The sequence below is a fragment of the Ursus arctos genome, unplaced genomic scaffold (assembly GCF_023065955.2).
Source record: "Ursus arctos isolate Adak ecotype North America unplaced genomic scaffold, UrsArc2.0 scaffold_33, whole genome shotgun sequence".
NCBI lineage: Eukaryota > Metazoa > Chordata > Mammalia > Carnivora > Ursidae > Ursus > Ursus arctos.
Window position 1 is genome coordinate 15255167 of NW_026623019.1, and position 23323 is coordinate 15278489.

General features: G+C 36.8%; 1 protein-coding gene across 2 annotated transcripts in view; it reads right to left on the bottom strand.

Annotated features, from left to right (window-relative positions):
* The window catches only part of CARNMT1 (carnosine N-methyltransferase 1), a 38762-nt gene that overhangs the window by 8217 nt on the left and 7222 nt on the right, over window positions 1-23323 (bottom strand). For both annotated transcript variants that reach the window (XM_026518829.4, XM_044391121.3), the window contains exons 2-6: window positions 22631-22826; window positions 21635-21798; window positions 5749-5889; window positions 4630-4808; window positions 2341-2454 (exon numbers count right to left, since the gene is read on the bottom strand). In XM_026518829.4, the coding sequence (XP_026374614.1) occupies window positions 2341-2454; window positions 4630-4808; window positions 5749-5889; window positions 21635-21798; window positions 22631-22826 (794 nt within the window). The remainder of the gene's footprint in view (window positions 1-2340; window positions 2455-4629; window positions 4809-5748; window positions 5890-21634; window positions 21799-22630; window positions 22827-23323) is intronic.

Below are 23323 nucleotides of genomic sequence, written 5' to 3' on the forward strand. Positions count from 1 at the left end.
GGGCTTTCTAGGTCAGAGGGCAGGCATCTGCGGGCAGGGCCGGGGTGGTGACGAAACAGAAATAATGAAGCTAAGACACAAAGATCACAAAGGGCACGCTGCCCCATCCTGAAGAGTTTCAGGTATCTCGAAAGCTAGAATTTTATGTAGGGAGTGTGACCAGGATAGGTTCACATGCTGGAAGGATCATTCTGGTGATAACATACGGAGGACTGAGGCGCAGAGGGTGGGGCTACCCCAGTGGAACTGCTGCAGTAATCCGTGCAAGCAGCGATGAGGCCTGAACAAAGGAACAAGCACGAGGTGGGACCAGTGGTTCTCAACGGGGCTGGTTTTGCGTTTCCGTCATCACAATGGGAGGTCCTGCTGCAATCGAATAAGCAGAAGCCAGGGACACTGCTCACCACCCCACAGCGCGCAGGACAACGCTCCCTCTCCACACCCACCACAGGAAGAACCATCCAGCCCCAAATGTCATTGGTGCCACCACTGAGAAACCCTGGGATAGAAAGAAATTCAAGACCTACTGAGCAGCTTTGTGGACTGACTGCGTGCAGGTGGTGAGGAAGAGGGGTGAAGGAGGGCGCACAGTTTTCTGATTGGGGGAATCTGCGTCAATCAGAAAAGACCAGGCGTTTTCTTGGATGCTGAAGTATCCAAGTCGGTACATAGTGGCTTGGAACAGAACAGATATTTGGACCAGAGATACAGACCGCGAAATGAAAGAACAGGAAGAACCACGGTAGGAATTACATGGAGTAAAGGATGAGCACATGGCATGAAGAGTGAGAACACTCTTCTGAACAGATCCCCAGAGCACACCAGCATTAAGGGAAAATTCACTGAGATGATCACAATTTCTTAAATTCTTCAGCTTATACATGTAAAGAATTTTATCTGGAAAGTACTAACCTTCCACATAACTATTTTTAAGGACTACGCTTCTCCATTATTCCAATGCTCAGAATTATTTTGCAACTCTGTGGTATAAAGAGTAAAAGCTCTCCTAATTGACCTTCCCCTCAACCCAAGTGCCCTATTACCTCTGATGCCTGGGACAGATCACAGCGTGGCCCAGCATGTCTGTTCTTATCAAACACTATGCTTATGAAGAGCCATTTTACTTGTTCTGGGCAGTTATAATTACTGTTATTACATAACTTAATAAAATATTAAACCAATTAAAATAAAAGTTCAAACAGAAAAGTTGTTTCTGTGAAAGTTAACACTTTGGAAATACATGAAACCTTACCATAACGCAGTAATTGGGGTCAGAAATATTAATCACATAATTAACATGAACTGTTACTGCTAAGTTATAAACTGACCCAGGGTGAGCCTGCAGAACTAGCTGGGTAGGCATTCAAGGGGTTGGATCTGGGCTGTGAAGCTGTCTCTGCCGTATCTATAAGCTCCGGGACCCCACGGCTAGTTAGTCACAGCAAGACTCAGATTCTTCAACTATAAAACAGCAGAAATACCATTTCAGCCTAGGGTTGTTTTGAGATTCAGTAAGGTATTTGCTCACCCACAGTGGTAATACAGCTGACCCTTGAACATCATAGGCTCGAACATCATAGGCACAGGTCCATTTCTACACGATAAATACAGCACAGTGCTGTCAATGTATTTTCTCTTCCTTATGATTTTCTTAGTAACGTTCTTTTTTCTAGCGTACTTTACTGTAAGGGTACAGTATTTAATACACGTAGTATACAAAGTACACGCTAATCTTTTATGTTATCAGTAGGCTTCTGGTCAACAGCAGGCTGTGAGTAGTTAAGTTTTTCAGAAGTCAAAAGTTACATGCAAATTTTTTGATTGTGCAAGGGGTCAGCATCCCTAAGGCCCACACTGTTCAAGGGTCAACTGTTTCACATTTCAATCATTCCTTGGGAAATTTTTAAAGAAATTTACTTTAAAGAAGTGACTCCTTAAAGACGACCTGAGGTTTGAGATAACTTTCATATTACAGTTGCATTTTACAGCTGCTCTCATCTGTCCCATGACATTCTAGAGAGAAGGATGAAAAGATCTACTATTTCTAGTCTTAGTCCTAATGGCAAAATCTGCGGTGAAGTCCAATCGTTAAAAAAAGAGCACATAACAGAACCCAACAACGAGACCAGACCCATCCTGAAGGCCACAGACTCAACGTGTTATCTCGTGGGGCTTCCACTGCTTTCAGAGGAACTCCACACTGACTGAGATACAGTCTAAAGGAAATTACACAACATAACTATAACCTTCGTGAACATTTGGTACTGTAAAGTTTACCAGAGAATAGCTATAGGTACTCAGATTCACATGTAAGCTTCTAGTAAACATTGAGGAACTTACCTAGATTTATCCAAATTCCACCTGGCTTGAGTATTTTCCAAATTGTGTCAATATAATCAATGACATTGTGAGCTGTGTCTATGAAGAAACAGGTAGCAATACAGTCCCACGTATCTATGTGAGGAAAACCACATTACTACATTCATTATGTTATGTTGCCTTTTCTTTTAATTACTTCTACCAATGTTATCTCTTATAGATTACGAATATTTCTATTAACTGGAGGAATACAGAAGCTAAATTCTTCCAATCAACAATGTAATTACAGTAACCAACCAATCATTTATGAATGCTTCAAAGTTGATGAAAGTTTTTACTAATAATTTGATAATCAATTTGGAAACCATTTTTGATAGCCTATATAACTAGGTATCTTTACCAAATGGTACTTGTTAAGAGTTTTGTTTATAATCTACTCAATGTCTAGCCTACATTTCAAATCATTTAAAGTGAAGTAACTGTCATTTGAATTTTAAACTGTGATTTAAGCCACCGTAAACCACCAATTCTGACAAGTTTCAGAAAGGCTGTATGCAGTTGTTGCCAAGTGAGAAACAAATGGCATAAAAATACTTAAACTAAGATAATCGCTGGTAGTAAAGAGGGACGAGGCTGTCAGCACCCCGTAGAGGTCATGGCCCGGCACAGGGACAGAGGCTGGATTCTACAAATCTCGGTGCCACAAAGGCACTGATCCCACTGAGAATGACCTTCACCATCTGCTCTCTCCTGCTGCAGAACAGGGTCACCTGTACTTGCCTAAGTGACATTTTCCATTATGTCACCTCTCTTTTGAGAACTTGCTCTCTAGCCTATCTCTAGCACTTAACATTTTCCATCTCTTTCTACCTTCAGAATACAAGTTTTCCCAATGCCAGAGTTCAGGGAAAAATAAACAAAGCTTCACTACCTTGTTACTCCCCTGCTCGAGTCCCTCCAATGGCTTCCCAACTCTCTGAGTACAATCAAAGTCGGCCTCACTTTGGGACCTGACCTCCCACCACTGCACCCGCTGCACCCACTGCTCACGACATCCCAAAGTGGCCTCTTGCTCTTCCTTGAGCAGAACAAGCACCCTCCCACCCTGAATCCTTCTTCCCTCGCCACTGCTTCTGTGTGCAACATTTCCCCCCAAATAACTAATGATTCGCCTCTTCACTTTTTCGAGGTTCTCTGCTCAACATTTTTTTTAAAGTTCTGCTTAGCCTTCCCTGATAACTCTATAATCAGCAGCCCCTCCTCAGTCGCTCTGTATCCCTGTTACCCTGCCTTAGTATTCTTCCTCACAATATTAAATTTGTTATTGCCCCTCTCTCCCTATTGGAACATAGATTCCCTGTGACAGGAACTTTGCTTTGCTCACTCCTCTGTTTCCCACACCTAGAACATACCTGGGACTTAGCAGGTGCTCAAATAAATTTGTTGAATGAATGAGCTTGCTGACCTCTCAGGATACTATTTTTCTTCCTCCTTTTACTGCCAATCCACTCTCTGCCCACCACACCACCCCTCTCTCCATTATCATCTCCCTTTCTCCAAACTTCAAGTTTGCCAAGGTCAAGTCCCAACTTCATAGCCTGATTTTAAAGGTCTTCCACAATCTGGAACCAACCTACTTTTCTAGCCATGTCACCCATTGAACTACCCAACCAACCTCTCTTTCCTTTCCAGTCAGGCTGTCCCACCATCCCTGATGACCTTATTCATTTATATCCTCCTACGTCTGCCTCCCTAGTTTTTGTCTTTTTTTTTTTTAGATTTTTATTTATTTGACAGAGAGAGAGAGCGAGAGAGTATGCACAAGCAGGGGGAACAGCAGAGGGAGAGGGAGAGCAGGCTCTCAGCTGAGCAGGGAGCCCGATGTGGGACTTGATCCCAGAACCCTGGGATAGTGACCTGAGTTGAAGGCAGACACTGAACCGACTGAGCCACCCAGGCACCCCTGCCTCCCTATGCTTGAAGTCACAGCCTTCTCTCTACAAAGATCTCCTTCCCCACACTAATCTACTTTTACCTTTACTATATTCATTACTCATGAACTTTATTCACATGTTGCCTTATATTAATAGACACAACAGATTCTGTATTTCTTAATGGTGGGATCTTATATTTCTTTGTATTTCCCATCATTCCCTTATACAGGACTTTGAAATTACCCTAACTTGTCACTGAAGTGTATCTCATATTCTGCTATCAAAATGAATGACCAATAATTTGGCTTAGTATAAAATTAGCTCATTAAATTTTGAATAAACAATAAGAACTTTTAAATGTTTGTTTTGGACTTACTGCATTCTGAGTAGATCTCCTGAAAATCTCCTGCTGTCATAGAAAAATTAGAACCAGGAGGAAGACTGTGGGGATCAACATCAGGGAAAAAGATGGGTCGAATCTGATCAGCTGACCTCCGGTTATTGCTAAACTGATGGATCCAGGGATAAAGCTTATATTTATTAATTTCAGAACATCTGCAAAATATGAGCACAAAATTCAGTGTTAACTAAAAATTTTACCAAAAAAATCTACTTTAAATACTAAAATATAATCTGATTGAAGATTTACTTATATAATTCATTAATACTTAGAGTGTTACCACTACACCCCAACCAATTATCTGAAAATGCACATACACATGTAGATGAGTAACCAATTGTGAATTAAAAGACAGGAAAAAAATTAAATTCAGAGATATAAAAGTGTTGTTCATTCACATTTTTAAAAATGTTTTTCCCAAACTTCAAACTCAAATGAAAAAACAGGCCAACTCTTTTCTCAAAAATGTGGTATGGCTTTTGTTTGCTACCCAACTATTCTAATTCTCTCCGTTTTACCTTCTCACCATTCCCTAACCCATACTGGACAACATATTATTTAAACAAGGCAGCTAGTTATTTTTTCCAATGCACCTCTTCCGGCTTCAAAAAATTACAACTCTTTCCCACTATTTTCTAAGAGGCCACAGAAATTCTGAGAGATGTTCCAACTCAGTCATATAAGCATACTTGGCCATTTTATAAGAATCTGATTAAGGGAAAAAGTTATGATTGCTACACTGAACTTACTCCACTAAAGAAACAAAAGGGTGAAGAATTCAAGGAACAATGAGAACATACTCCTTCCCGGATCATCCAAAGTCCTGAAATTCTGCACAGGGAGCATTTCAGTGTCGTGGGATGTCCCATCATTTTCTAAAAAGTCACTTATCCATCCATTTCAACATTCTGTTAACTAAGAACTAATTTAAAGTGGTAATTTGTATAAGCAACTTGATTTTAATATAAGAAACACTTAGATACATATCATAATTAAACACTATGTATTTATCTTCAAATTCAGAATTGTTCAAAAATAGGTAAGTCAATCTGATTCTGAGAAATTACTATTTCCAGCAAAAAGTAAATTAAATACCTGTTGAGTACAAAGTTGGAAGAAAAGAGCATAAAAAAACTCCATTCATTTCCTTGACAAGCATAACCTAGCATAGCTATTTCCCAGGCCAGTCTTCCTAGTCCAGCACCAGGTACCAGAATATTTACTTTAGAAGGATCCCTGAAATGAAATAAGGCAATTATGTCCAACCCCTCAAAGAAAAAAAAAAAAAAGGCAAAATCCACATTAACAACTAAAAACTTAGATAATCAGTAAGAATAAGCTCACTCAAAATTGACTTTTTAAAATTGAGAAATACTTCCAAATATAAATGAAAAATAAGGGTATGAGGAATTATCATATGTTCAAATATCAGATGAGGGTTATATGCCCTAAATACTATTCAGGAAAAAAAGGAGTCGCCATAAGGCTCTTATGAAGACACTCAAACTCCTATAGTTGCTATCACTTGAACAACTATCTCAAGAAGACAAATTACCCCAAAGGGATCCCAATACACACAAAGATTGAACGAAGTTATTTTATCATGAGACAGTGAAACAAAACATTATTCTGTAATTAATACAGTAGTTTGTGTGACTAAATAGATGAAATATATGTAGATTTTAATGTGTTAATTTTATTTTTAAGATCCTATATATTTTAGCTGGCAAAAGAATTTGGAGGGAGGGTATTCTCGTGGGGAAAATGAGGAATTGCCTTCTAACCAAGCATAAATAATGGCAAGTACATCACACCAAACCACAGGCTCACAACCCAACTGCTCTCCACTTACTAGCATCACACTACAGAAACACATTCTCTTCACTGTAAGATCCACCATCTACTTTCGGATGGCTAAAAAGCCTTAGCAAAGCAAGGGACCTTCTCAGGAATTCCAGCCAATCAATATAACCCTAAGGAAACCAAAATGCAAATGTGTATAATCAGCTGTCACCATGTCAATTAAAAAGGAATTTCACTATTATCTGCATTGTCCAAATTTAGTTCATAAATCATAACCAATTTCCAAATCTACCCCCATGTATAATTCTCCTTTTTAATCTTTTTCTACATGGTGTGCTCCAAACTGCAACAGGGCTTTTTACTAGTGGCCCACATGGTAACCTCTGCCATTTCCCACTCTGAAATGAAGAAGAAACAAACAGAACTACGGGGCTTTTGAAAATTCAGTCTACAAATACAGTAACATGGGAATGTGTCACAGGTCATCCAGTCTGAAATATATATGTATTTGTATAAAAATTCTTAACAAAGACTATTTAATTTCACTGTTGAATTTTATATATACAACAAGACATAAACCAAAATTTGTTAAAAATGACTTAGGACAAATAGGCTTTTTATGATTAGTAGACATTCATTAATACTTGATATGAGCAAACTGATGCCAAGCTGCCATATAACAGTTTTTACTAAAATAAAATAAATGCTTTCTTTTCATTTCAGAATACATACAATGTTTGTGTGTGAACACTTTACTTTTTAATTGATTTGATTAAATTTCATGAAGGGAATGGGTAACATCTTCCCATGTGGTTTAGACTTACCTGTATCAGTCATCTAACAAGCATATAAAGCATATACATTATGTTTAGTATTAGAATTTGAAAAGCTACTGGCCGCACTCTATGCTACCCTTTGTATGACGGACCTGCCACTGTGGCACCCTGCCTGGGCCTCTCTCTCATCTTCCACTCCCTATCAGACCCACCAAAACCCGTACTCTCCCAGAATTACCTCTTTTCTTTTCTCAGTTCCCATTTGCCCAATCAAAACATGCATTTTTCCCAAATGGCTGTTCTCACCTTAGATTTAAAAAAAAAAAAAAAAAAAAGGCAAAGTAATGCAACAAAAGTAAATGGATTTAGAAGTAAATTCACAGAGTATTTGAATCGTTATAAAAATAATCATTAATAATGTCTGGATGGCTGATGAGCTGAGTAAAAAACTACCAAGAAGGTAAGAGAAATCATGCTAACCCTAAGGCAAAGTTTTGTCAACTTACGGAAACTGTATCACTGCTACTATCAAAATCTCGGTACCCAAACAGGCCCACAGAACTCTCTACCTCCACCTTGTGGCAGAAAGTGCTGAATAAAACTGCTATTAAAAGGCTGTCATGGAGCGCCTGGGTGGCGCAGTCGTTAAGCATCTGCCTTCGTCTCAGGGCATGATCCCAGCATTCTGGGATCAAGCCCCACATCAGGCTCCTCTGCTAGGAGCCTGCTTCTTCCTCTCCCACTCCCCCTGCTTGTGTTCCCTCTCTCGCTGGCTGTCTCTGTCAAATAAATAAATAAAATCTTTAAAAAAAAAAAAAAAAAGGCTGTCATCAAGCCAAGGAATGTAGACTGTATCAAGGCCCTTAAGAGTTAGCAAGATTATGATAGATCTATCAATTATCCATATTATGACAAAAGGATTTCTGTGGGCATACAAAAGGAGACACATTAAAACAAACGCCACAGATCGAAAAAAGAAGATAAAAAATCAAGCAATGAATGAGCGAGATGGAGAGAATTTTTCCCTAAGTTTTTGTTCTTAGATTTTTTTTTCATTGGGTCATTATATGAGGGACATTAACAGCATAATGGAAAATCCCTCTAATTATAATGTGTATAAAACTAAAGCATTTTAATAGGCAGTTCGTGCTATGACTGCATGTTAACTCTAGGGCATTTCTATGAAGGTACTTCTATGGAAAATAAGGGAAATAAAGTCTACACACCTTTAGTGTGACGTGACTTTAAACTTGGCTAAAACTTAGAAAACCAGGAATAGAGGCATATAATATAAATGGTGCCACTGGAGAGTCTTAGCAAAAATAAGTAAGCAAACAAGTTTACCTGGTTATTAAGATCCAACTATGGAGAAGCAGTATATTTACTACAAATGTGACACTGCTGATAAGAGCAGGAAAAGTTTCAACAGTTTATTCCAGACAAGCAAGGAAGAAAGTATACCTATACGGACAGAATGTGAGGCTGTGTATCTAGAGGCTGTGGGCCACACCAGCACCACGTTCTGTGCTCCCACGATTACCAGCAGGAAATGTGGTTCCTGAGAGAGGTTTCCTTTATGGACACGGAATGGTTTTTGCATTGCAGCTGCAGATTAGCAAACTCCAACACAGAATACTTTCTCTTGAGTCAACATGCTGACACTTAGCTGACCCCTGGTGGTTAGGGGTGTGCACACTTTCAAGCACTCGAAGTGTTCGGTTCCGTCTGAATCTCAGCAGTTCTCTGCTCAATACAGAAAAGCCACTCACCACTTGTGGCTACTGAACACTTAAAATGTGGCTAGTCCGATGTGATGCGAGTGTAAAACAGAGGCCAGATTTCAGTATAAAAAAGGAATGTAAAATACCTCATTAATAATGTCACATACTGATTTTATACCGAAATAATATTTCAGATAAATGGGGTTATTAAAGTAGATTATTAATTTCACCTGTGGCTTTTTATGTGGCTATGAGAAAATTTAAAATAACATATATGGCTTGCATTATATTTCTATTGGCCAGTGCTGATCCACACAGGGAAATAGTAAAAACACAATTTTGAGCAAAAGCCAATTGTGAAATGACACCACAACCCATTCTATGAATTTTACAATATAAAGAACAATAAAATGTTTTGTTTAAAGGTATATAAACATGTAATGATTATAGGAAGTAAAGATTAGAATAACAACTTCATATTAGTTGTTATCTCCGGAAAGAGAGAAGAATATGCTCAGGATTCAACTGTATCTGTAATATTTCTTTTTAAAAATATATCCAAAAAACCCACACAAACAAAACAAAACCCTGAATGAAGTATGCCAAAATTTCAAGGTTTAACAGAGCTAGGTACTGAAATATTTTTTATTCAAAGTAGAAAATGGGGGGCACCTGGGTGGCTCAGTCGGTTAAGTGTCTGCCTTTGGCTCAGGCTGAGATCCTGGGGTCCTGGGATCAAGCCCCACATCAGGCTCCCTGCTCAATGGGGAGTCTGCTTCTCCCTCTCCCTCTGCCCCTCCCCCCTGCTCATGCTCTCTCTCAAATCAATAAAATCTTCAACAAAAAAAGTAGAAAATGGGTTAGAAATCCCATTAGTGTCTAGCCCCTTCAAAAATATCCCACTTTACCTCTTCATCAACTCAAGAACTCTCATGTATCAATCAACTTCTCACCAATTCCAGAAAACACTTTCTCACCTTAATCTTTTAGAGCTCCTATACCCCCACAGAAACTCAGTTTAAATTTCACCTTATCTATGAGGTCTTTCCCAAACATCCCAGGCAAAGCTTGAACTCACTTCTCAGTAATTTCAGCACTTCATACCTCTGCTATAGTTTATATACCAAGTTTTTCTATGACCCAAGGGCCAGTGACCTGTTTCCACAAATAAGGTTTTACACAGTCATGCACATAAACAAATTGTGCATGAGAATTTGTACCCAGAGAATTGTACCCAGAGACTACCCAGAGTCGTACCCAGTGCCTGAACAGCCTAAAATATCTACTGGCTGGCCCTTTAAGAAAAAGTTGGCCATCTCTGATCTAATGCATCTTGAGCATCTTTTCTATTTGTACACAGAGCTTCCTTAAATTGTTTTATGACTGAATAAATATTCCACTGCATGACTGTACCATAATGTATCAAAATCCACTGCTTAAGGACATTTAGATTTTTTTCCCAATCTTTTGTGATTATAATGTTAAAACTAAAATCTTTAGCATAAATGATTTTCCACATGTAGGAATCGTAGAAAACTTCCCCAGAATTGAATTCCAAGGGGCGCCTGGGTGGCTCAGTCGTTAAGCGTCTGCCTTCGGCTCAGGGCGTGATTCCAGCGTTTCTGGGATCAAGCCCCACATCAGGCTCCTCTGCTGGGAGCCTGCTTCTTCCTCTCCCACTCCCCCTGCTTGTGTTCCCTCTCTCGCTAGCTGTCTCTGTCAAATAAATAAATAAAATCTTAAAAAAAAAAAATTGAATTCCAAGAGTCAAAAGATATGCATTTAAATTTTGTTAGATATTACCAAGTTGCGCTCCAAAAGATTTTACTGATTTATTCTTCCTTCAGCAAGGTATATGTTTCCACATACCTCTAGTACGTTATGTAACTTTTAAACTTTGCAATGTGATAGGTGAAAAATGGAAACCTAGTGTGGTTTTCCCATTTGCATATTCTTATGAGATTGACGATCATGTATTTCTTTTTCTGTGCACTATTCACACTATTTTTCCACTGAGTTATTACTCTAGATTTATAAGCACTTGAAATCCTGAACTCTAAGAGCTTAAGATCTTGTTTGAAAGATCTGAAATAAATATTTGTCTTTCGTCTAAGAGGGTTTTCAGGATGAGGGATAAATCTAAATTTTCAGTCTCTACTCTTGCATTATTTGGCAGTCTACATTTCCTCCATTTTCTCTTTTTAAATGGTTTCTCTTAGCCAAAAGAATCCTTTCACAAATTACGATTTATATTCTTTAATATAAGTAGAAAAAAATACTTCTTTAAAGCTTACTATATATTTTCCTAATGTCCAACTATAAGAAAGAAAAACTATATTCAACTGGTCAATAGTATATCTGTATTCTTGGAGAGTGAAATGAAAAGACACTATCGATTTTTCTCCCACATGCCAAGTATCAGTTCATTTTCTTCTAAAATGGGATGGGCTAATGAAATTAAGATATAAAAATACAGTCCAACAGTTTTCAGGATTCACAAGAGAATATGGGTCCACATGGTTGTGATTTTTCATTTCAGGCAGGACTCAAACTTAAGCATCTCTTTCCTTAGCAACCATAAACTTTATAGCACAAAATTCTTAAATTCAAACGATAACATCATTAGTCACTTCAAAAACTGAAACTCTCAATACATACGGTTCAGACCACCAAAATGAAAAGTTACTGTGCTTATGTTCATATTTGAGAAAAAGGTTTAAATTTTGAGCTCATACTTCAAGAAAAGTTATATTGCTAATTTCAATGAACAACTGCTCACTGAAGTACAGTCCAAATCTATTTAAAACCAAAAGACTAGAGGCTAGTAACTACTGAAAATGGTTGGCTTTCAGCACAATTAAAACAGCATTTCCTTAATTAACAAACAGACCTCAATACAGATGTCAATCTATGGCTTCAAAGCTGCTTGTGCTTGCAAACTCAAGCATTTAAAAACTCTAAATAGGGGCACATGGGTGCCCCTATCTCAGGGTCGTGAGTTCAAGCCCCACACTGGGCGTGGAGCCTACTTCACAAACATAAAAAGTAAAATAAATAAAAACTCTAAACAGAGACAAATTGGACAAATTAATAGGACAAGTGTGTTTTCATAGGAAAAAAATATTTTAATGCTCACAGGTACAGTTAATTCTATGCATATTTAAGTATACTTTCTTTTATAGACAGCTCATTTAGAAAAAGACAGCAAATTCCCATGTGCTTACCGTGGCATAAACAGGATCCTGGAAATTTATCTGAGACCCAAAGTTGACCAGGATTTACCTAAGAATCAACCTGGATACTGAAGGACTGTAATTAATGTCCCTTTTTCCGGACTAGGGGTTTATTTCTTTATGGCAAAATTATGACTTTAACATGGATATGGACTTAACTGTTTTATTAGCTTTATTTTTTAAGGTTTTTGATAGCTCATCTTATCAACTATAAGGAAACCAATCTAGATTAAAAAGCAAAACAAATGACATAAGAAGAGACAATGGAATTTCTGCATTAGGTCCAAGAATGGCACAAAAAAAAAAGTTTGACAGGTATCTTGGCACTCTTCATTTAAAGTTTATCTGCCTATCTACTCTTATAATATTGATTATTTTCAAGGACGGGGAATGGGTGGCTGGGTAACAGTTATAGGAAAGAGACTTTAAATCTTGTGAAGTTTAAAAAAATTTTAACTCTGTGATATGTTTTACCTAATCAAAAAAATTGATTATTCTTTAATTTTAAAATAACCTATCAGATTAAGAGTTAATTCATTCTTTCCTTACCAGTCCATATTCTATATGTTGTAGAAATAATGATAATAAAACAGTAGATAGAGAACAGTAAAATAATACTCTGTGTCAGTTCACTAAGTACCTTTAACAATAGCATGCATGCCCTTTGATATAGCGGACATTGTTATGCTGTTTGGACACCACGGTAAATACATGATTCAATGATCATGATTCAACGAATATGAAAAAAGTCATGTTGAAAGTGCTAGAAATGATGCTAACATAAGCATTTAGCATTCAGCCTTCCAAATAGACGCAAACTTTGGTATATTCTAATTGCAATGTCTTACTGCATAACCTACTTTTCAAAAACAGAAATATTTTTAATTTTGAGAAAGACCTGGACTTTATGTTTATAGAATCTATTCAATTATTATCTATTATTTTAGAGCAGAGCACTGAATATATACATTGACAGAGAGTACCAACTAGAAGATTTAAGAATATAACATCCTACAATATATCAATGTTTAAGGAAGTCCATAATAACTATATCAAAATTCTAGCAGTTGTAGAATATTTAATGTATGACTATTGACAAGAATTAAAAAAAAAAAAAGAACCTATAGCATTTATTAAAGTACACAAAGGTAGCCTTTAAAAACTGTGTGATTTTTAGCTTTTTATTCCAACTAAAGCCTACAGTTTTCAAAATAAGCATTACTGAGGAAGACTTCATGTCTTAAAGAAAAATTAAAAGCATATTTCAACATTGCCACATCAATCTTCCATCGTTAAAGAGGCAAAGACGTCTCCCAACAAAGTCCTGCCCAGATAGTTTTAGAGGTAAATTCTATTAAATATTTAATGACAAATGAACTCCAATTCTTTTCAAACTCCCAAAAAATTAAAGAACACTTCCTGTAACTCATTCTATGAGGCCAACATTATTGATACCAAAATCTGTTAACATCACAGGAAAAGAAAATTCACAAGAATTCTCACAAAAAAAAGAGAACAGATCAATAATACCCTTTTTACGGATGTAACAGCCCTCAATGAAATATTAGCAAATTGAACCCAAGAACATATTAAAAGGATTATTCACCATGACCAAAAGGAATTTATGTAAGGAATACAAGAGTGGTTCAACATAAGAAAATCAATCAATGTAATATATCACAGAACAAAGGAAAGAAACATGATCTTTTAAATTGACACAGAAAAGACATTTAATAAAATGCAACACTCTTTCTTGATAAAAATACTCAGGATACTAGGAACACAGGGAAAATTCCTTAATATGATAAGGGGTATTTTTGAAAAACCTACAGCTAACATCATACTCAATGGTGAAAGAATGAAAGTTTTCCCTCTAAGACCCAGAACATGATTAGGATGCCCCCTTTCACCCACCACTGCTATTCAACACTGTACAAGTTCTGACCAGAGCTATTCAAGGGGAAAGGAAGAGGTAAAAACCATCTCTATCTGCAGATGCTCTGAATCTGTATGCAGAAAATTGCAAAGAATCCACAAGAAAGCTCCTCCAGCTAATAAATTAAGCAAAGTTGCAGGGTTACACAATCAACACATAAAAATTAGCTGTGTTTCTATACATCAGCAATGAATAATCCAAAAGGAAATTAAGAAAGCAATTCCATTTACAATAACATCTAAAAGAACTGAACACTTAAGGAATAAATCTAACCAAGGTCAAGAAAGACTTATACACTGAAAACTACAAAACAGTGCTGAAAGAAATTAAAGAAGATCTAAATAACAGACATTCTATGTTCATGGATAGGAAGATTTAACATTGTTAAGATGTCAATACTATCCAAACCAATCTACGTATTTAACACAATTCCTAACAAAACTACAATAGCCTTTTTTGCAAAAATGAAAAAGCTGATTCTGAAATTCATATGGAATTGCAAGGGGCCCCAAATAGCCAAAACTATCTTGAAAAAGAATAAACTGAAGGACTTCCACTTCTTGACTTCAAAACTTACAAAGCTACAGAAATTAAAATACTATGGAATTGCCATAAGGGCCAGTGTATAGACCAGTAGAACAGAGAAACCAGAAATAAACCCTCACATGTACAGTCAATTGATTTTCAACAATAGTACCAAGACAATTCAATGGGGAAAGGACAGCCTTTTAACAAATGGTACTGGGAAAACCAGATATACATATGTAAAAAAATGAAGTTAGACCCTTACCTTACACCACATACAAAATGAACTCAAAATGGACCAAAGATCTAAACTTAACAATTAACACTATAAAACTCTCAGAAGAAAGTGTTGGAGAAAATCTTCATGACACTGGATTTGGCCATGATTTCATAAACATGACATGAAAAGCATTAGCACCGAAAGAAAAAATAGATAAATTGGACTTCACCAAAATTATACAATTTTGTACATCAATGGATGTCAAGAAAGTGAAAAGACAACCTACAGAAATGGAGACAATATCTGCAAATCATATATCCAACAAAGAATCAATACATGCAAAAAAAAAGGGGGGGGGTCAAAGATCACAAAGACCACACAATTTCATCTCTGACAAATCATCTTCAACCCAAACATAATAAAGACTACAAAAAGCATGAAGAAAAGAGTCAGTGTTATAAAAAGTTAGAACCCCAAGCATACTGTATCCTCACTGATAAAACTGGGAATACGAAATTCATTAACAAGTCTGTGGACACTAAAAATGTAAATTAAAAGCTTCTCAAATGAGTACTATATATGTCAAGCATTTCCAGTAGTTGAAGTAATCGAAATGTGCCTAGCTTTAAAGCCTATGAATAAACTTCTTTCTAGAAAAACATGTCATTAGAAAACCTCCTAAATGATATCTTTTTAAAAAGTCAGTGAATTATTACTTATATAACTTCCAAATCTTGTACATTAGATATCTGGATGTGTAGAAACTGCCTTGGAAGCACTGGTCTTTTTTTTTTTTTTTTTTTTTTTTTTGTGATAACATGGCTGGAATAATAATTTCACCTGGGCTTCCAATGTTACTCACTTACTGAGTTATTTCTGGGTCTCAGACCCAGAACACTGTAAATCTGATTGAAGAAATATTTATAGAATTGAAAAACCAGTAAAGTGTCACAACTGTCATCAACGATGGAATGAAAATAATGAAAGCTTTAGGTGATACAGGAATCACAAGTCTATAATTAATCTATTATCCCCTCAACTGTGTGTTCAGCAGGTAACTATAGCACAGCATGTCAAAAATGTACTGGCCACAAGGAGAAAAACAGTGGGTGATTTTCACGGCACCCAGCTACAGACAATCTACACTGCACACCCATGTAGAGATCCAAACCCGGTGGGTTAGCAGCCATTACCTGTTAAAAGCCAACTAAGAGCCCCAATCCTATCCTTTACAGATGACAATTCCAATACACCAATGGTTTCCTGTGGACACAGTTCATGTACTGCTGAAAAAGTAACTATATTTTCATGGCTGAGAGTCTGAGTGTTTCTTAATATTGCAAAGATCTTCCTATTAATCTATTGCAGGAAAGATACTAAAATCAATGTACATGAAGTAAAAGGTGAGATGCAGATGAAAACTTAGAAACTATTTCATTTTCTAGAAAGCGAAAATTGTTACATTGCCACTAAGGGTATTACAGACAATTTTTTCTTAAGTGATTGAAGCAGCTAATACATGTAATAATATTAAAAATTAAAAACACAATAACCCCCCCATGCTCACAGCTTGCAGAAGGGGAATGCCTTTTTTCTAGTTGTCAATATTATTTACTTCAGTTTCTACTATTCTTTTACATACATCATCTGGCATTCAACAAAAAATGAGACATGCAAACCAAAAAGAAAATGTAACCCATTGTTATGAGAGGAGACCATCATCAAAATTGACCCACAAATAGCACATATGTTGGAATTATCAGACAGGGATTTAAAACTAACCATAAAAAATACATTAAAGCATCAAGTTGAAAAGATAGATCATATGTACAAATAGGAAATGTGAGCACAGAGAGAACACACACATGGAAATATATGTCTATATGGAAGTACTAGACTTTTTTTTTTTTTTTTTAATTCGGTATCAGAGTTCAGTTTTTCAGTGAGTTTCTCAACAGACTGGCATAGTACACAATCAGCAAAATTCAAGTAAGGTCAATAGAAATTATCCAAACTAAGGGGCGCCTGGGTGGCACAGAGGTTAAGTGTCTGCCTTCAGCTCAGGGCGTGATCCCAGCATTATGGGATCGAGCCCCACATCAGGCTCCTCCGCTATGAGCCTGCTTCTTCCTCTCCCACTCCCCCTGCTTGTGTTCCCTCTCTCGCTGGCTGTCTCTGTCAAATAAATAAATAAAATCTTAAAAAAAAAAAAAAAAAGAAATTATCCAAACTAAAATATAAAGAGTTAGTGAGAAAAGAGTCATCTGACACCTGAGAGACAATGTGAAGCAGTTTCATATACAACCAACTCAAGTCCCAGAAGGAAAAAAAAATAAGAGCAAACAAGCTTTGATTTGTTGATAGATATCTACCCAAACCCTCCAAAGCAAAACAAACACCAAGCAGGATAAACTCAAAGAAAAGCACATCTAGGCACCTCAGAGTCAAACTGCTGACAAACAGAGCTTGAGGGGTAGGGTAAGGAGAATGGGGAGTAACGACTTAATGGGTATGGTATTTATTCCAGGTCCATGAAAATGTTTTCAACTCTGTAGAGATGATGGGTATACAATACTGTGGATATACTAAATACCATCAAACTGTTTACTTTAAAACCATCACTTTTGCTATATGCATTTCACCTCAACTTTATAATTTTTTTAAAAAGATTTTATTTATTTGTCAGAGAGAGAAAAAGCAAACGAGCTCACACAAGCAGGGGGAGCGGCAGGCAGAGGGAGAAGCAGGCTCCCCGCCAAGCAGGGAGCCCAATGAGGGACTCGATCCTAGGACCCTGGATCATGACCTGAGCTGAAGGCAGATGCCTAACTGACCGAGCCACCCAGGTGTCCCTCACCTCAACTTTTTTAAATGAGAGGAAAAACATGAATATATATTTCTCAAAACAAGGTATAAAATGGCCCTTAAACTTATGAAGATATTCAATTTCATTCATAATAAGAGAAATGCAAATGAGAAGTAGGCCAAGATATGCTTCTCCACCCATTAGATTGGCAAAAGTTCAAAAGCTTGGTAGTACAATGTTTGGCAAGGCTGTGAGTAAACAAGCACTTTCACACATCGCGGGCAAGAAGGCAAACAGTACGACCCTTATAGGCACATGTGGCAATAACTGGCAAGAGACCCTAAAGCGGCCCCACCTACCGGTGTTCACACCTTTTTATAATCCCCTCCCTTTAGTGTGCAGAGGGATCTATGACTTGCTTCTAACCAACAGTCACGCCTGTGATAACATCACATTATAAAAGACTCCACTGAAAGCCTACTTGCTCTGAAGACTCTCCTTGCCCACTTGACGAAGTAAGTGATTATTTGGGGAAAGCTCATAAGACAAGGAACTGCAACTGGCCTCTCGGAGCTAAGGCAGGTGTCCAAGGCAGTTAACAAAAAGCCAGGGCCCTCAGTCCTATAAACATAATGAAATCAATTCTGCCAACAACATGAGTGACTTTAGAAGCAGGCATTTCCACAGTCAAGCCTCCAGATGAGAACAAAGCCCAGTAGACATCTGCATTGCAACCTTGTAAGATCCGACAGAGGATGCAATTATGCTATACCCAGACTTCTGACCCACAGATACTGTGAAGTAATAAATGTATGCTGTTTTAAGCAGTTAAATTTGTGGTAATCTGTTGCAAGCAACAGGTAGCTAACACACTTAACCACACTACATATGCATTTACCTTTCAAAATCAGCAATCCCATGTCTAAGAATTTACACTAAAGATATACTTCCAAAGGTACAAAAATACTCATGCATATGGTTATTAATTGTAACATAATTTATAATCGTTAAGATACTGCCAACTACTTAAAAAACCAAATACGGGAGATTGGCTGAAGTACTCTACAGCTGTAAAAAAGGCTGAAGAGGATCTCCATGAACTGACATGTAGCTATTTCTAAGATATACTGTTAAGAGAAAAAAGCAGAGTACAACATAAAATACACAAGCTGCTACGTTTTGTATATGAAACAAAAGGAGGTAATTAAGAAGAAAAAACCTGTATCTGCTTACATAAGAAACAAAAAATAAAAACAAGAAGGATAAACAAGAAATTAATGATACTGATTACCTACATGGGGTGTGGGATTGAGAATGAGGAGCTGAGATGGGCTATCAAAGGAATAGGGAAGGGAATAACACTTTTTCTGAATATCACAAGTTGATAACGGATAGCCCACAAACCAAAAAATAAATATAAATCAACAAGGATGGGTTTGGGGGCAAGACAGAACCCTAAAAACTGAAAGCAACCAGAAACAAACCTCGATATACTGAATTTCAAATAAAAAAAAAAAACCACACCGAGGATAGGGGATCGAAGCCAAGCTAACTTGAGCAACTTGTGAAGAATATTTTTATGAATACCCTTCGTTTAGGGGAAAAAATAGTTGCTAGCAAATGCTAAACTCACGCTGGTAGTTTGTTTTTCATAGTGGTATGGAGGTAGTAATTCTGAAACCATTATGTGAGTACTGTAGAACTGAGTGAATGAGTAAATGTATTGATGTTGCCAGAAGCCAGGTTCTTACTGCAGAAAAAGGCTGACAGATATAGAGAACAGGGAAAGCCAAGAAGGAAATTTTGGGGTTGGGTTGGATTGGAATTGAAGGGATCAGTATGAACAAATGCTAGGGTGTGTATGTGTGTGTGTGTGTGTGTGTGTGTGTGTGTGTTCCACTGAAAGGCTCAAAAGCTGTAACATCTCAGTAACAATGAGCATGTCTAGTGCCAGATCTTGGTTTCTACATACCATTCCACATTAAAGGAACCAGGGCCTTGAAAAATATCCAATTTCAGGACTAAAGTAGGGAAGATACATGATGGGACTGAAATATCTTGTTGTGCCAGAAAATAAGGACGTGCTCAAAAAGAATTGGGCCACGTGAAAGGACACAGGGGTCAACTTGAAGGGACTCATGCTGGATAAATCTGAGGCAACAATGACAACAAAAAACCAATGGTAATGGATCATAACCCACTGAATAAAATAGGAACCATTAGTCCTTCCAGGTAATAGTTTATAGATACGGTAGAATGCTGACTGAATAACTGTAAAGTTAGAAAATCACCATTCCATAACCAGCATAGGACAGACCAGTTCATGCAAGAATCATCAATGGCTAACAATTCTAAGGCAGAGAAAGTCTGAGCAGGACCAGGATATTAATTGTATGGTCTCAAAGTGTCTCTTCAGAAATTGTTTATTAGTTGCAAGAGGAGAAACAGTAAGTACACAATGGAGAAACTAAGTGACATTCTGAATGGCTAATCAAAATTAAAATTGTCAATGAGGGGCTAACACACACTGTAGGACTCTGAATGTGATATCCTGAGAACAATCAATTACGTATCAATTACGTATTATTTTGAAAAGGGGCATATGATCCAGATCCAATCATGAAGAAACTACAGATAATCTCAAACTGAGGAATATATAAAATAATTTCCTTGTATTCTCCAAAAACACCAACATCATGACTCAAAGAAAGGCCAAGAACTGTTCCAGATTAAAGACCAAGACGTTATAATGAAATGTAATATAATATCCAGGGCTGGATTCTAGACTGGATAGAGAAGTGTTATAAAGAACATTTTCAGGATAATTTTATAAAACTTGAATACAGACTGTAGATTAGAAAACAGTATTCTATGTTAAATTTTCTCAATCTGATAACTGCACTGTGTTTATGGAGGGGAATATCCTTATTCTTAAGAAATGAACTCTGAAGTATTAAGAGGTTAAAAAATGATATATACTGGGGCGCCTGGGTGGCACAGCAGTTAAGCGTCTGCCTTCGGCTCAGGGCGTGATCCCGGCGTTGTGGGATCGAGCCCCACATCAGGCTCCTCCGCTATGAGCCTGCTTCTTCCTCTCCCACTCCCCCTGCTTGTGTTCCCTCTCTCGCTGGCTGTCTCTATCTCTGTCAAATAAATAAAATCTTTAAAAAAAAAATGATATATACAAACTGATCTCTCACATGGTTTAAATGATAATTGTGCATATATGTGGTTTTAGACATAATCACATAAAGCAGGAGAAGGAGGGAGGGAAACAGGAAGAAGAAAGAATAAAATGTAAAATGTCAAGAACTGGTAATTAGGTAGAGTGTATGAGCAGTATAAAATGCATGCAACTTATCTTGGAAGTTATTTTGAAGTTGAGATTCTCAAAATAACACATACACTAGTATTTTCAAAAATACAGTAATTATACTTGCTCCTAGATCTTATTTAATGTGATACAGGATACAAAGCATGTTACAGCACAAATTTGCTTTTTAAGTAGTTTGATAACTATTCTTCAAAACTGGTTTCTTTGCGATCTTATGCATTTTATTTTATTCATTTATAAATGTTATTCTGAAAAATGGACTGCTTAGGCTTTTCATGGCACAAAAAAGAATCTCTGCTCTAAGCTGCAGATCCCTCATCTACTTACAAGTTTGTCATAATGAGGAAAATGCAAAGTCTGCAGCTTTTTGCATTGCCATTAGCAAATTATAAAAGAAAACATCATTGATAATGAACATTCAATCTAACCTTAGTAATTCCAGATGGAGTGATTTCCCTTAAGCACTAGAGCAAAGAGTATTCAAAATATTAACTGCAACCTCACACAAAGCATCTACGAACACATACAACACCACACACCCATATGTGGAAAATGTGAAGTTTCTTATAGAGAAACTTAGTGCTTACATAGCTTAAAGAAATTGGTTAAAAATAAGATACTATTTACCATCTTTCTTTCGGAAAATTTTTTAAAATTTCTTTAATGATTGGTTGGTAGCAGGCTTCCCTCTCTGCTTTCCCAGTTTCACTCCAGTCTCTCACAAATTGTTTCAGTGTAGATTTTAATTTATCCATGTCAAATGTAGATGCTGGCATAATCTTTCCATTCCCCTGTTTAAAAAACAGAAATCAATTAGCTTCTGACCAAGGAATCAATCTTGAATATGGTCAAACGGACGTGCTACTAAGGGGCTATATGGATGGTGTAGTGGATAAATCACTAGCCTCTCACCTCAACCGGGGTTCAAGTGCAGCTTGAGATCCTACATGAAAAAAGTTTGGTGGTCTCACTTCTACCCTCAATAGATTTAAGGTCCATTAATCATGAAACCACCATATAATTAAGCAGTCTTTACTCAGGAGAGGACCAGAACTGAGCTGCTATGGAGACGGACATCTTCTCTCTCTAAGAGAGGGAAGAGAGTCCCTCCAGGTCATTGATGGGGCAGCATGGAAAGGCTCACACTGGAGTGGCCCAACTGTATCTATCCTGTGGATACAAAAAGAGGACTTCGGTTTCTATTACTGCCAGTCCCTTGAGATTTATAAGTGAAAATCATTTCTTAAAGTAAAAGATAAATATCAATAGATACAAGATACTGAAAATGAATTTAGCAAGGGAAATTAATTTTACACAGCTAGTAAAGTTGGTTATAAAAATTAAAGTCACTAACTCTATAGGCTGGAACAGTCAGAACATTATGTGAAACGTACAGCAATATGCCAACAATTATCTTACTATTTTTAGAAAAAAAATCTGTGAACAAATCCAGTTTCTGGCATACTATTCTATTAAGCCTAATCAAATGCCTGAACATGTAAGTGAAAACACTGAGTAGAGCAAATGGCCCATGCAAAATATAAAAATGAAATCCAGAAAGATAAAGACCTCAAAATACAAAGGTTAAACCCTAAAATAAAAATAGAACAAACTTTCACATACATCTTCTCCATATTCTTTATTTTCAAACATATGTATGCAATCATTCACAATCGTCAGTAGTATTTCTTGATTATGATCAATGCATTTCCGAATCTTGTCCAAGTGAAGAAGAAACTGCGGAAGTAGTTTCTGTTGATTATCTGGAAGTGATCGAAATTGTCTTTCTGTTCGGTTCACTCGCTCATGCATACTGGTGCTAAAACATAAAAGGTGTTTTTTAAATTGGCAAAAGAATTCTCACCAGGTCCAATCTTATTTTAAGGTTGTCTTTCTGTACAGTTATTCCTTTATCATGTTGAGATACTGTCCTGTGATTTACAATCTTTGGTTTCTTAAAGGATATCAACTTAGAAAGTTTTACGTTTTCACCTTATTACAAATTCTCTAAGCAACCAAACAAAAGACAAATAGTTTATAACTAGCGAAGTAAACATTTGCACCAACTAGGAGGGAAAAAGGAAACATAAAGAGGATTAATGTACAATTAGTTTATTTTTATGATTTTAATTTCCAAACTTAAAATTTTCAGCAAACTAGACGAATGCTTTAAATTTCTCCATCAAGTAGAATACTGCTGTGAAGTTACTTAAGAATATACAAAATGTGTTCTGAAATTAACTAAGAACCAACCAAGCTGAATTAAAAAAAAAAAAAAAAACCCACAAAGGATCTTATGTACTACAAAAGTAGTAA